This window comes from Hydra viridissima, unplaced genomic scaffold, assembly GCF_058129835.1.
Source record: "Hydra viridissima isolate aposymbiotic clone 2 unplaced genomic scaffold, HvirCarnegie_v1 scaffold_10, whole genome shotgun sequence".
Classification (NCBI taxonomy): Eukaryota; Metazoa; Cnidaria; class Hydrozoa; order Anthoathecata; family Hydridae; genus Hydra; species Hydra viridissima.
Window position 1 is genome coordinate 2173305 of NW_028324309.1, and position 16441 is coordinate 2189745.

At 29.0% G+C, this 16441-nt stretch overlaps 2 protein-coding genes across 2 annotated transcripts; both read right to left on the reverse strand.

The window, feature by feature from the left end:
• Positions 1–1419: 1419 nt before the first annotated feature.
• LOC145193088 (mitochondrial inner membrane m-AAA protease component paraplegin-like) lies at positions 1420–13424 on the reverse strand. The gene is made up of 19 exons (XM_090100539.1): positions 13157–13424; positions 12963–13044; positions 11451–11510; positions 9467–9875; positions 9217–9325; positions 8451–8509; positions 8237–8345; positions 6761–6881; positions 6523–6631; positions 4448–4571; positions 4127–4289; positions 3686–3796; positions 3498–3613; positions 3150–3233; positions 2773–2845; positions 2530–2576; positions 2332–2445; positions 2062–2139; positions 1420–1927 (listed from the first exon to the last, which is right to left on the reverse strand). Exons 1-19 carry the CDS (start codon positions 13313–13315, stop codon positions 1778–1780), a joined length of 2277 nt encoding a protein of 758 aa, XP_089956665.1. The 5' UTR covers positions 13316–13424; the 3' UTR covers positions 1420–1777.
• Positions 13425–13483: 59 nt separating this feature from the next.
• LOC145193167 (small ribosomal subunit protein bS16m-like) lies at positions 13484–14023 on the reverse strand. The gene has a single exon (XM_080070582.2). The coding sequence runs from the start codon at positions 13931–13933 to the stop codon at positions 13577–13579; it is 357 nt and encodes a 118-aa protein (XP_079926708.2). The 5' UTR covers positions 13934–14023; the 3' UTR covers positions 13484–13576.
• Between the last annotated feature and the right edge of the window lie 2418 nt (positions 14024–16441).

Genomic DNA, 16441 nt, shown 5'->3' on the forward strand with positions numbered 1-16441 from the left:
CAAAAGTGGGATTAACTGAAGTGAAAAATTGAAAAATGTAGCAATGAGGAAGAGAAATTATATCATAGACAAAGTCATGTTTTACATTTGCAAAGTGCCGAACAAGCTGGAAACTGTATGGCAGAAGACCAGAGAAAATCAAAACATAATCCCAGGGATTATGGGTTCTCATTTAATTTACAATAAGCACTCCCGCATTCTAAACTTCTTGTTTCGCTAACTTATCATAAATGAAAATTAATCAAACCCTGAACTTTATTATGAATTGATAGAACAGTATAGAAAAAGAAATAGATTTTCATCACAACAAATGTCGCCGCAAGAAGAGTTAACCACTAGAAGATTAAAAAATACTGTGGGTGGATCTGTCGCTTAAATGCAAATTTAATGAATAAGATTCTTGAAATATGAACCTTTTAAGTTGTTATGTAAAACTTGATGATTCTGGACTCCACGTTTCGGATCTTTCACCTCAGAGAGAAAGACCAACAGTATACGGATATATTAGATTATTTCCATTAAATATGACCACTCGACCAGTAACGTAAGTAAGAAAAAACATTGAGATATGTGTTTACTATCCTACACCCCTCTCACCCACCCATCCCCCCCCCCCTCACACAGTTTTTCAAGAACATTTTAAAGATCTCAAGACTCATAATAATTAACGCCTAAAATGATAAAAATGGATTTTTGAATTTGAATTTCAAAAATAGTTAAGTGTTAATGAATTAATAAATTAAGATGTTTTCTAACAAACTCTTAGTTTTAATCAAAATTTTTTCTAATAAACTCTTAGTCAAAATTTCATAATCAAAATTTCATAATGAATTCTCATTAATCAAGAAATTCTAAATCGAAATGTTATAAAATATAAAAATATTTTTATATTTATTCAAATGTAATCCATTAAATATCTAGAAAAAAATAACATATGACTTAGACCCCTTTCATAATTTTGGGCACATATGTCCAAGCATATGTAAAAGCAAGATCCTTTTAAACTTAAATGTGCTCGGATTAACATAGAACTTCATTCTTCTTATTCAAATGGAGCAAGAATTTTTTTCAATATGAAACTGTAAATTTACTAACATACATACAAACATACATACATACATACATACATACATACGTACGCTTAGCAGCCGAGAGAAATTTCGGGCCGGGGAAGTTTTCTTAAGGGGCCCTCATTATGATCAATTACATACCCAGGACCAAAAGAAGCGTGCTCTGGTCATTGAAAATGTAAAATAAAAGTTAATTAAATCTTTTAAAAGTCAAAACTATTTAAATATTTTAAAAATTACTTTAAAAAATTGTTTGTACACACGCGGGGCCCCGGGAATTTTCCCAGTCCACCCCTCCCCCCTTCTCGGCGGCCATGTACGTACGTATATATCATGTTAATTAGAAATCTTCAGGTACAATTTTATTTTCATTAAATGTTTTACATTTATGAATATATACAGAGAATAATTGATAGTTCCAAATAAGTTATTTACGTTTAAACTCCTAAAATGCAAAATCAGTTAGTGTAGTTCCTATTTCATCTTTAGAAAAGCTTCCTCAAACATCAACCGATTAAATAATCAATGATGAGTTATACTAAAGTTTATTATTAAAAAATAAAAGAAGACAAGCGAGGCAAGTTACTTTTGAAACATGGTTAACTATTGCGGATGCGTTTACCATGTAACGAAATATTTCGTATATTTTCGATAATTGGGTGTGAACTTCAATGAAAACTTTATGCTTCTCGAACAACTCAAATCATTTACACCGTTGCATCTACCTCTTCAGTTTTATTTGCTTGAAATGAATTTTTATAAACTGCTTCACGTTTATCACCATAAGGCGGAGGCCCAATAATTTGAACTAATGTATCATAATTAACAACCTCTTTTTCTAATAATTCAACGGCTAGCTAGAAGTAAAAGTTTAGATAACAACATATTGAATAAATACCATCAAATAAATAAAAAGCTTTATGTAAATAAGTTGAAACGAATGAAAAAAGTATGCGAAAAATTTGAATACCCAGAACAAATGTTATTTTACCTTGTCGAGCTTTATTTTATTATCTAATATAACTTTATTTGTGACCTCCAATGCTCTTGAAACAAGTGAGCGAGCTTCCTGAAGCGATAGACATTCGTAAGTAAATCAATAATAAAAATGTTACCAGTATACCCTTATCATTACATACGAAAAACAATCCTACGAAATTGAAGATTTTCAAATCAGAAACTAAAGTAAGGAAAAATAAAAACACTTTTTAAAAACAGAATTTTAAAAAAAGAGACAGGAACGTTTATTTGAAGATCATGCCTCGTCAATCATGCGCGCCAATGCATCACTGTACGGTTTACGTGATAATTCCTCTCGCTTTGACAGCCGGAAAGATATTGGTCCAATACGCTCATTCATTCCAAATGTTACAATCTGCAAAAAGACGTAAGAAAGCATTATTTTCTATGTGGCATATAAAATACCTAAAATATTTACAATGTTTAATGGCTTAGTTACCTGTTGGTAAGCCATTTTAGTTACCAACTTTAGGTCATCCTCAGCTCCTTTTAAAGATAAAAATGAAACGTGGAAATTAAAAACACAAACACAAGATTTAGGGATGTGAATATTGCAGAAAAACAGAATAAACCTGTTTTTACAATTAGGACTGTATATATGTTAGTATATGTAGACAATCATGTTTTAATTACTACATTTTTTAAAAAACGAAGCAACTTAATTCTAAAAACAAATATCTACCCGTTGTTATACGCCCAAAAGTAATTGCTTCGGCAGCCCTTCCACCTAAATGTGCGCACATCATGTCAAATAACTAAAAGATAAACAGCTAGTTTAACTAATGCTGCTTTTGATGGTAATGATATTTAAAAATAAGTCCTATCTAATAAACTTACTGAACATACTTAAGTACCAATTTTTACTTCAATAAACTTACTGAACATATTTATACTTAAAGCACCAATATTTATTTAAAGGAAATTTAATTTTATAAATTATAAAAATCTTCATATGATTCTTTTAAAGAAAAAAAAAAAAAAATTTAATGAATTGAACAAATTTTATTATATAGAACAAAAACTTAATAGTTAAGGAAAAAAAGAATTAGAAAAAAAAACCTGATCATTTGTATGAAGCTTTATATCCAGCGGAAACTTTTGTGTATATCCAAGTGGAGAAGAAGTGCGAGGTATGATGGAAATCTGAACATAAAATTAACTAAAAATTAAATAAACTTGTAAAGAGAAATTTTGAAACATGATTGACCAGCATTTATATCAAAAAATAAATATATCAAATTTAAATATAACTTTGACATATTTCATTGATAACTGACAAAACTTCCATTCAAACCTTAAATTTTGGAAGTTTATTCCTCACTCCTCTCCAAAAAATCCAAACTACCAAAGAATATTTTTTCACATTTGTTTAAAACAAGAATAATGAATCTTTTAAAAACGGTAAACCTTAAGAACAGGTTCTGTGTACTTTAGCATCCAATTGACAATGGCATGACCTGCCTCATGGTAAGCAACTGTTTGCCTCTCTGCCTCACTCATTGTATTTGTTCTCTTTTGAATACCTAAAATCGTTTTTAAAAACTCAAAATCTCTGATTCAAGAATAAAAAAGCAAGTATTAAAAAATTAGGTCACCTGCAATAACACGCTCAATGGCATACTCAAAATTCACAGAGTCTACATATTTTTCATTCAATCGGGCTGCATGTAAGGCAGCCTCATTACAAATATTTGCTATATCGGCACCTATAACCAAAACATTTAATAAACTTTGAAAAAAACATCCAACAACATTTCAGAAAAAGAAGGGAAGAGTTATTAATATGCAAATCCAAATTCAATGTATACAAATCAAAATTTAAAAAAAGTCTTCTAAAAATTGAAAAGAACTTTCATGATTAGAATAAAGAAATATTTGATATTTGTTTTAGTTTTACACATACTATTTATTTTAGTTATTTTATATATGTGTGGATGATTGTTAATGTTACATACTGTGCTTCGTCATAAATTTTGTTAAAAATGTAGTTAAAAATGTATGAAGAGGCAAACTTCAACTTATTTTACTCTACGCACCACTTTTTCCAGGCGTGAGTTCAGCTAATCTTTCAGAGTATTTACTCAAGGAGCTACCTAACTTTAAATCGCTTAAATAAATTTCAAAGATTTCTTTGCGATCTATAAGTGTTGGCAAGTCTATTGTAATAGTACGATCAAAACGACCTGGACGCAGCAGAGCCTGTAATTAACACAAAAATTATCATTTAAAACACCTATTGCAGAAATCAATGTGTATAAAAACAGGAACTTGAAGAATCTGAATTAAAAAAATTTCAAAAATGAAAATTTTAATTGTTGAAATTTCTAAATTTGTTGTATTAAAAAAACAAATTAAACCTGATCAAGAATATCAGGCCTGTTAGTTGAAGCCAGCATGATAACTCCTTCAACACTGTTTATACCATCCATTTCAACAAGTAGCTGATTCAATGTACTTTCTTGTTCACTATTCCCGCCTTGTCTAAAAAAATATTTTCTTTAACTACAAGCAGAAAATAATGATTTACAATATTTACTGTAATGCCTTGCAGCAGTTTGCAGAATGTAGCATTAAAACTTAAAACCTAACACTTTAAGTTTTAATTCTAAAAAGGCACTATGTTACTAAAAAAAAGGGATAATAAAAACCTAAAAAGATCCTAAAAACATTTCTTGACCACAAAAAAATTTTTTCTTAGATTTGGCATTAAGATGTAAATATATTTATCATGTGGAAGGAACAAACAAATTTCATTACTTGAATGTCAATTAAAACTTTATTTCTAGTATAAAAATCTAGATTACAATCAGAAATTTTACAAACATTGCTTTCCCTAAAAACAAGATTTATTTTTTCCTTCCTTTAAAATTTTAATCATCATCATGGTTTTGATTTTTTATTCGTTGCATTGTAGACATTTTGGTATAATTAAAGTATTTGTATGGATTTATACATGTTGCATTTATGGATGAATGCATGAACTTTTTCTACAGTGTGTTCAGAGTTTATATGAGGGCAAATATTTTATGACACTGGTTTAATTTTTAATGATAAAATTGTCAAAGCAAATCTTTTTTTTTTACAATTAAAGTAAGAATTCCTCTATTTATTGCCATTTTATTGCTCTTCTATTGATAATTCACCAGTTCACAGGAATCAATGGCCATTAAGTTTAAACGAATTGTGCAATTTTTGATTTGATCTATCCAACTTTCATTTCCTCTGAAAACAATAATTTTTTTCATTTATTAGTTATATAATACCCAAACAAAAAGATTCTCATGAAGTGTTAAAATTTTTTTGACCAAATGGCTAAGAAGAGTATCCCTTAGAACTCTAAATGACAAAATGTTTGTTTAAATAAACAAAAAAACCATTCTAATGTTGGTATAGAAAAATTAGTTGGTGTTTCACAGGGCTGCGTTTAAAATACATTTAAAAAATTTAAAGAAACTGAGACCATCAAAGACTCTCCGAGGTCTGGTAGTCCTTCAAAGTTAACTGAAAGAGGCAAAAGTGTCGTTTTTCACAGAGTTTGATCAAACCTGAGAATAAGCATTTGAAATTTAATCAGAGAATTCAATGCTTCCTTAAAGAATGTTACAATTGGCAAATAAACAGTGAGAAAGGTGTCACTCAACAAAGGTATAGGATCATATATATCACCATTAAAAAATCACTTTTGACTGTAAAAGACCTAAAACAATTAAAATAATGTTGAGAATTAACTGGTCTGTTGAAGAATGGTCTAAAGTAATTTTTAGTGATGAGGTTAATTTTGAGGTATTAAATCATAAAAGGAAAGGTGTATCTTAAAAGACACAAACATGAGAAGTTTTCATCTCAGTATGTTATGTCAAGGTTACAAGGTGGAGACTTGGTTAGAACCAATCAATATAATTACAAAGATACTCTAGAAAAGTGTTTAAAACAGTTGGCAACATTATTTTCTGGAAGAAGTAAAAATAAAATATTTCAGCAGGATGGCAACAAGCCTAATACAATGTATTCAATTCAAGAATGGTTCAATGAGAAAGGGTACATTTTTATTTCTTGGTGCGCTCGGTTGCCTAATTTAAATCCTAATAAGCATGTATGAAGTTGGATTCATGAAAAAGTTGCAAAATGTAAGATAACTTCAGTTGAAAATCTTAAACAACAGTTATTAAAAATTCGGGCAGAATTGCCAAAAGATTATTGCATGAGGTTGGTTGAATCCGTGCCTTATTGCATCCAATTATGCATAAAAGCAAAAGGAGGCTCCTTTAAATACTAATTTATCATTTTTTTAAAATGTTTTTTTTGAGTAAATTTATTTCCTTTAAATTTAATGGCCAGTTTTTGTAAAGCAAATTTTATAGTTATACTTTGCTCTTATACAAACTTTCTGAACACACTGCATGATTGTCTTCATGAATCTAATTTACATTACCCTGGTCTCCTTTCTCTTCCAATAGCATCAATTTCATCAATATATACAATACAAGGTGACATTTTGTGAGCTTGAGAAAACAAATCACGCACTCTAGCTGCACCAACTCCTAAGAAAAAATTGTGCTTTTCTGAACTACTATTTAAGCTATTTACTTTTAGAACCTGTAAACAATGCAAACTTTAAACTTGTACAATATAGATGTTTGAAGCAGATACATCAAGTTTTGCAGTAATACCTGAGAACATCTCAACAAAGTCTGAACCCGCCATAGAAAGGAATGGGACTGAAGATTCAGTTGCTACAGCTTTTGCTAACAGTGTTTTTCCAGTTCCTGGAGGCCCACAAAGTAAAGCACCCTGAAAAATATATTGTTAAACATTTCAAAAACAAATCTTAACATATATATATATATATATATATATATATATATATATATATATATATATATATATATATATATATATATATATATATATATACAGGGCTTGCAAACCATTTTTTAAAAGTATAATTGTATCCTTGTTTTTTCATCAATTGTATTGAAATTTTTAATTCATACACATACTCATATATATAAATAAACTACTCAATCTAGCTTCCAGCAGCTTTGGTGACAGCTTTAATCCTGGACCTGAAGGAGCTGCAGAACTTCACAATGAACTCCTTTGACATTAATACCATGTTTTTCTTGATGCCATTTACTAGATGCCTTGGTGTTATGAGCATTTATGGTGTTATGGTTTTTTTTGTCTCAAGATTGCCCCACACAAAATAGTCCAAGGGGTACAAGTCAGGGGTGCCGGGAGGCCAGGTGTCCTTACTAAATAAATTGTAACAATACTCAGCCAGCCAATTCAGAGATCTGTGACACATGGCAATCTTGCTACCCCATCCATGGCCTGTCATCAGCAACTTGTTGGATCCAGGGTAGAACTGTCTTCTCCATGGCCTTCTGGTAAACATCAGTATTCACTCTTAGGTCATTCTCAAAAAAGTGCAACAGCATGATGTCACCCTCTCTTGAAACCACACCAAACACCATGGGAGTTGCTGGAGACTTTGTTTTCATTATACCAGGCACATCCTGAGGCTTCATGGCAATCCAGCAATTGTTCTGCCTTTTATGCATCTGATTATGACAAAAAATTTTCTCATCAAAGAAAAACTAGATCATGTTGGGCTCACTTGGGTGCTTCAGTTTGTTGAGGAGCCTGATAGATTTTAGCAACCTCTGATCTTTGACCTTCTCATCAAGCATTTGAGTGATCTGCATTTAATAAGATCAACACCTCAAATCTTCCAAAATATTTGATCTGACTGTATTGGTAATGAATTTCAACTCATAAGTCATTGATACAAACAACCTTGCCGGTTCCACCATTTGTTATACTTCTTTGACAAATTTGTGGATTATCACTCTCTTGACTTCCATGTTTTAGCAAGTGATGACAGTCTTTGGGTTCTTGGTTTCCAAAAATGTATTCCTAATATTCTGGACTGTCCTCATTTGCACCCCAGTGATCTTTGGAACTTCACAATTTAAAATTTCAAAGTTGTTGTAAACGAATATCATGGTTACAGCAGATAGTTGTTCTTCCTCAGTAAAAACAACATGTGCTAAAACAATGCTTTCTTCCTCCATGACATAAATTACTTAATCAAACTGAAAATTAAAGATGTTAAAAATTAATCACTTTTTAATGAAAATGACCTTTGGCATTTTAGCTCCAAGTTCTTTGAATTTATCTGCATTTTTTAAAAAATCTACAAACTCCATTACTTCTTGTTTTGCTTCGTGCATCCCAGCAACTTTTTTAAAACTAAAATAAAGAATCAAATTATAAAAATACTATAGTAATTTTGTACAACAATCTTGTTATTTATATAAAATAGATTACATTTTGACAAAGTTCAATACAAGTTACCTGATACCCTGATTAGATCCAGGTTTAATGATGGTGGCTTTTGCCACTGTATGACGTAACTAAAAAATTATGGAAGAAAATTTGATAGCAGTCAACAATAACTTTTTTTCACAGGCAGCCAGAATATTTTGGCAAAAAATGTTTAGCCAAAAATCTATATCTAAAGACTTAAAAAATCAGAGACATAAAAAATCATCTTTAAAATGTTTTTTAGCTTGTGCAAATAACTTGAATAAGCATTTAAATTTAAGTGGAAAAATTATCAACGAAAATTAATTTACTTAGTCAGTAAATAATATCCCAAGAAATCCTGCATTTTATTCTTAACACAGAATGCCCCCACAAATGCAAAGCACAAATTAAACTAAAATTTTAATCAAGAATATCTGTGCAACTGGAATCTAGCAAAGATATTGTCGTACTATAAAATACCATTGATCCAAACCTTTACATTTAAAAAATTTTTAACCAATGAATCAATTTATAAAAAAATATCATATTGATGATAAATATACTAACAAACATTCCAAAACTAAACCAATAGGAAATTTTCTGAGAATATTAAATTTTTCTGAGAAATCAATGTTGAACAGATATAAATTAAAACTATTTAAAAAAAAAAAAAAAAAAAAAAAGCAACAATGACAGGTTTTTGTAGAAAATTAAAAAACTTTCCTAACAACCATTTTTGTTTATTTTTAGAATTTGTATATTCTTACTTATTTTTGTTAAGTAAAATTTTTCCAAAAACTTAAAAAATACTTACAAATGGATTTCCAAAAGACTCTAAGCCTAAACCACCTTTGCCTTTACTAACAAGGAAGTAAACAACTAATACTGCTCCGCCTATGAACATCATTTCCAAAATGGAAAGCCTAAATTTAGAGACAAAAAAATACTATTTTTAAAAAATAACCAAAAGAAATATTTTTGTGATCACAATCAAGACCAAGATCATAATCATGGTTCACAATTGTTTGGCAACAAATTCCACGTAAAAGCTGAATAAAACTCACTTATTTTTGTTTAAAGAACCATATGATACTGGAATGTAATCTTCAGATTCAATCCCAAGTTCTTTCTGTGCCGTAATTAAATTTTCCTCAAATCTTTGAAGGTTTCCAATTGTAAATTTGTAATCAGGCCCAAAGTTATTGACCTCTCTACCATTGATTTGTGCACCAGGTTTAAGATAAACATAAACTTGATCTTGCTTTGAGGAGACAACTAACCTATCAACTTCTCCAGTCTGTAACATTAATCGTAAAAATACAGGCCATGAAGTTTCTGGAATGCTACCACTACCACCACTCTTTAGAAACATACTAATTAGAAAAAATCCAAAAGCCCATAAGAAAAAGTTTGGTCCATTGTAAGGATTGCTTTCCCCATTATTACCATCCTGTCCAGAACCACTTTCATGCTCTGTAAGAATAAAAAATATTCTTTCTTAAAAATATATTGACTAATGAAGAATTGCATATCTTAATTTAGCTTTATTTAATATTTATATGAATTTAGCTATATTTAATATTTATATGAATTTTTTTTTTTTTTTATTATCTCTGATAAAAAAAGAGAGAAAAAAATATCAAAGTTTTTCAAAAAAAAATTTATGGCCTTTCAAGAGAAAAATAGTAAAAAAACATTAGGTGAAATGATATTTTCAAAACATTTGAAACTCTGCTGGATTTGATTATTCAAGGGAACTTTTGTGCTGTTTGAGAATTTAAATTAGTGCAATCCTTAAGAGAATAATTTGTAAAAGTGATGTGTTCTTATTTGGATCAGAAAATCATTTTTTGTTTGTAATAATAAAACTAATCATATATATATATATATATATATATATATATATATATATATATATATATATATATATATATATATATATATATATATATATATATATATATATATATATATATATATATATATATATATATATATATATATATATATATATATATAAGCTTTTGGATGGAGAAATTTTTTTTTACAACTTTTTTGCAGTTTTTTCACTTTAAAAGACCATAATGATAATTTTATTAACAACCCTTCAGTTCACCTTTTAAATCCTTTGAAAAACAAGGTAGAAAAAAATCAAAAACCATTTTTCTGCATATTTTTAAAGGTAACAACCTAATTATCTCCATCCAATCTAATATTAAAATTGTCAATTATCTGGATGTAACATTGAACCTGATCGACAGTTCTTATCAACCATATTGTAAACCTAATAACCAACTTCTGTATGTTCATTCTGACTCAAACCATCCACCTAATATAATAAAAGAAATCCCTTGCACTATTGAGTCAAGATTATCAACTATGGCAATAAATAAAACTGTGTTCAATAACTTCATTTTTCCGTATGAAGAGGCTTTACATAACTCAGGATACAATTCAAAACTCACCTACCAACCGCATGTAGACAAACATCAAAGAAAACATTGCAAGCGTAAAATTATATGGTAAAACCCCCCGTTTAGCAAAAATGTTGAAGCTTATATTGGAAAGCACTTCTTAGCTTTAATTGACCATCACTTTCCAGTAGGACACAGGCTTCATAAAATTTTTAACTGACACTATGTTAAAGTTAGCTATAGTTGCAGGCCTAATATCAAGTCTTTAATAAATGCACATAATAACAAAATTCTATAAAGCGATCAATATAAAACAGCAACAAAAAAATGTAACTGCATAAACAAAAAAGATTGTCTGTTAAATAACCAATCCTTTTCTAGCAATGTCGTATACCATGCCACTGTAAGTTCTGGAGATCCCCAATTCAAAGATAAAGTTTATTTCGGTATAAGTGAAACTACATTTAAACTATATATATATATATATATATATATATATATATATATATATATATATATATATATATATATATATATATATATATATATATAGTAAATAATAAATCTGTGAAAGGATCAAAAAATCTCAACTATTTGCAGAAATATAAGTTTAAAAAGTACATAATTGACTAACCTTTATAAGATTCATTATAATTTTTTTTTGAAGAACCACTGGAAAGTAACCAGAAAGGAGCTAAAAGATAATGTAACCATCAAAATCAAATGTAAGTTTAAGTTTAAAAAAAAAAGGTAACCCAGGATAAATTTGATATACTTTTACATTTCTAATTAGAGTAAAGTATTCTAAAATGATTTACTACTAATGACTCTGAAAGTTTTTCACCTACATTATTTATGAACAATATTATAAAATTACAATATTACACAAATTAAGTGAAATTTACTTGATTTTTTACCCATTTATTCTATCTCCTTAAATACCAATGTTATGCCATATATTCGATAACATCAACATATTAGCATATTAACAATTAAGGCACAATATCTATAATCTAGGCACAATATTATATAAGCCAAGCAAAAGTTAAGTATACAAATCATATTTAAAAATCTTAACAATTGGTATTAATACTATATGTTAAGCATCTGCGTCTCATTATTTTTTTTATTCGAGACGAGATGAGGCAATGATATCCTGGATACAATTTTTAAATTCTGAAAGAAAATTTATTGTCCCGGTTTTTAACTTTATTCCGGGTTAGGTTATTCGTCAACTTTTTCCGGGACATTTCTCGTCTCGTTATGCTTGTTCCGGTTCATTTCGAGAAAACGATTTTGAGACGCAGACCCTTACTATATATATAAGGATATATTTGATCTTGATATCTGTAGTTATCAAAACAACACAGCTTACCAAAAAAATAATCCACTCAATGTTTCAATGACACCAGTATTTGAAAAAGATGTACACTGATTATTTACTATGTTTATCTCAAGTTTAAAAGATTATACAGAAAACATTGATGTTAACTTTAGTCCAATGAATTTTCATATTTGTAGTAATAGCCAGGGATAGGAATATGGAATCAAATCTTATGTTGATTGTTGTTGCATTTCTTTTTATAATATTTGTTTAAAAAGATGTGTAGAAATATCTTTTATTCATGGATTCTGAAGTGGGAGCAATTTTCATTAATTAAGCAAGACAACCATTTTAAAATGACACAACCATTTAATAATCTGTATATATAACTTTAATTTACTAATGAAATTAAAGTTTTAAAATTTACTAATGAAATTAAAGAATTTTTTAAACTTATTTATTTATATACTGTGTAAAATAAAATGCACATGAACTTAAGATCTCTATTTCTTGATTAGTTTCTTTGATTAGAAATGTCCAATTCAACTGTGAATCACAACAAAATTTTAAAAAACTGAAAATATTAAAACATAGTTGTACAAGTTAGGTAATTACTGGGCAATCATTCAGTTGGTTAACTGCAAGTAGTTTATTTTTGGCGAATAAAAATAGGATAAATTGAACTTAAAATTATCAACTGTCAAAAGTGGAGGATCATCTTGTCCTAATTAATTCAATGCTTTAAAATTGCTTAAGTTCTTTCATCATAAAAACTAATTGTTTCATCCATCAAAACTAAATTTACAAAAAGTGTAAAAATACCTTTATTTAAATTGTATTGATACCAAAAAAAAAAATCTTTAACTAAAGATGAATTTGGTCGAGAGATATGAAGATTACTTATCTAAAAATAGATATCAAAGTATAGTTAACAAAACTATCAGAAAATAATAACAAATAAAGAGCTATATAAAACAAAATATTTTAAACAAATAAGCTTATTAGCAAACACTTACTAAATTAGGGCGCCAATACTTTTCATAAAATCTTTTATCTGTGAAACTCAATGCTGAACTCGATTTCACATTAAATGTTTGCAAGTACTTCAATGAGCACCTGTATATTACCTTTGTATTTATTTGAAGAGATCTGGTACTAAGACCAGCTCTTAACATTTCACATGTAAATATGAGTTATTTTCTTAAAAGAAAATAAAAGTTTAACATATTTCAGTAAAGACCTTTAACATATTAGAAAAACTTTGTTTGTAATTTTCAAAACAATTTAGGATGAAATTTTATGTAAAAATACAAAACAACACATTGTACAACTTTACAACTGAGTCATCATGCTCTCAAAACGTAACTATATTTATTTAATAAAAAATTAAATAGAAAATTACAAAAAACTGAGCCATTTTTCTATGTAAAATGTACTCATAAAGCAGTATCTTTTACAGTGTCTTCACTCTCCGTTTTACTTTTTTTCTTCTCTCGATTTTTCTCTGCTTGCCTTAAAGTAGCTGCATCTACAGGAAGTATTCCAGCTAAAGACAGTAACCTTGTTACAGGTTTTGACATAGTACAGTTTTGACTAAGCCAGAATTTAATTCGATCCATATTAAGTGAGACAAGCTTTTCATTTCTTGAGTTTGGTAATGGGTCAAACGTTCCAACTTGCTCGTAGTATCCACGATTCCGGGCTATTCGTTTTTTTGTTGCAACAATATGAAAAAAAGGTCGATTAGTACAACCATAATAAGCTAAACGTAAAGTTGACACAGTTTTCTTCATTTTTATTAAGCCTAAACTAAAAACATTTAAATTTAATTTAGTTAACTAAATAAATTGATTAAAGTATTCAGATATCTAAATTTTAGTCATTTTTGTTTTGGTATTAAAAATTGTTCGGACCCTATGAAGACATATTGAGCAATAGTAACGGTACACATCAAAACTATGCACACATTTTTTCTAAGTCCAAATAACTTTGGATCTAATCGAATTTAGTCGAGGTAAGAGTTAAGCTCAGGCGTCTCGAAACGTTTCGGGAATTTTCAATCGAGATTTTTATTTCGAGATGATACAAGAAGTTACGAGATTGGGTTTGAAAATTCCCAAAAAAACTCGAAAATTTCGAGATTTTTTTGAGTTTTTTTCGAGAGTTACGAGATTCTTTTCGAGATTAGTTACAAGAATCTCGTATCTACTTCATTCCGAAAAAGAGCGAGAATTTAGAAATACTGCGAGATATTACGAGTTTCTCGTAATGACTTGTCAAAAAAAAAAGGATAAACTAGTTAATCCGTACAAAGTACGCATTTTTGGGACAATTGACGCGCACGACAGCTGAATTGTTATTTTTTAATTTATTTTTTTGCAATGTAAACAGGACTAAAAGTTAAAAAACTTTAAAAGTTTAATGAAATTAGTTCAAATTGTATTAAATATATAATGTTTTTTTGTTATTAATGATATTATCATCTTTTTTTACAAAGAATCAGGCAAGAAAACACTTAATTACTCTATATTTTTATAATTTATTGTTTATTTTGTTCTTTTTACTCTAGTTCATTACTTAAAAATTTTTTTTAGTTTTTTAATAAGATGACAAAATTAAAAGTTAAAAGTGAATGATGCCAGTGAAATAAACAGTTATATTTACACTTACAAGTTTGAATTGTCATGTAGATGAGATGTCGTATTGAAGTAATTGCAGGTTAATTGCAGTACAAATTTTTGGTAATCATTTTACGGGAAAGCGCAAGTTTTCTTATGTAGTTCCTGGAACTTTTTAACGATTGGATGTATTTAATTATTGTCCTGGAAAATTGTTTTTTGAAATTTTTGTTTTTATTTTGATAGTGATATTTGATTTCATACTTTTAGTCTGAAAACATGGTTCGTCCAAGGACAGAAATATGGAAGCACTTTACTGAGGAAAGAGCCATCGAGAATGGCATTGAGAAAGTTTTTGCGAAGTGCAACATTGACAACTTTGGTCATGTCTCCAAGCTCACAAATGGAAACACCAGTGGTATGAAGCGTCACATGATTAGTTCACACTCAGTGATCTGGCTGGCTTTAGAAAAAGAAAGGCAGAGAAAAAGCGCCAAGGAGATGTTGCCATGATTTAAAACACCAATTTACCTGCTCTAGATCAGAATCTAGAGCAGGTAAATTGGTGTTTTAAATTATTTTAATTAATCTTTATTAAACTATTTTTATTGAATATTAATTATTTCATTGTTGATTTAGGATTTTTGAATCATTTTTCTTCTGTTTACTTATGAATCCAAAACCTTTTTAGTTTTTACAAAAAAAGGTACTTATTATTACTCTTTTTAATTTTTAGTTATACGACGAAGATGAGCGATACGAGCAAGAGCAAGGATGACATACACCTAAAGTCTTGGATAGAGGCATTAAAAAGAGGAAGTTGGTAGGACCATCAACACCTGAGAAAGCCAAAAACATTGATGCATACATGAAGTATAATCCGCAGGAGATTGAAATATTGTTTTGTTATTTTAATCAAAATTTAGGTACAAAAATGAAAAAAAATCCTTTTGTTCCAATAATTTTCAATATATTTGAAAAATTAAAAAACTTTTCTCGTAGTATCTTGAAAAACATCGAAAAAATATTTTAAATCTTGTTAATTTCTCTTTATTCTCGTAATATTGTCATGTTTCGAGAAGGGAAATTTTGTGGCCAATTCTCAATCAAGAACCTCGTTACTTCTCGTAACCTCTCAAAACAGATTCTCGAAACTTATAAAAACCATAATCTCGATCGAAACAATTCTCGAAACTCAGTGACATTTCGAGACCTTGTATCGTAACATCTCGTAACAAAAATAGTTTCGAGACGACCGAGCTTAGTAAGGGTAAACTTTAAACCTCTGCGTTTCGGAATCTTATTCTCGAAACGAACCGGGACTAGCATAACGAGACAAGAAATGTCCCGGAAAAAATAATGAGACAAAGGAAAAATTTGTCCCGGAATAAAGTTATAAATCGGGACAATAATTCTGTCTCGAAATTTAAAAACTGTGTCCCGCATATTATCGTCTCATCTCGAATAAAAAAATAACGAGACGCAGATGCTTAGTAAACTTCTTTAAGCCGAGACTATTTAACTTGACTCAACTATATGGGTTTTTACCTCAAACTGTTTGGTTCTAATCGTAATTATATAGAGTTCTTTTGGTTGAAAGAGAAGAAACGATTTAGTAAGAATCAAATTTATTACCGCGTACACAAGAAATGAAGCATTCATTAAAAATAATTTCAACCACAA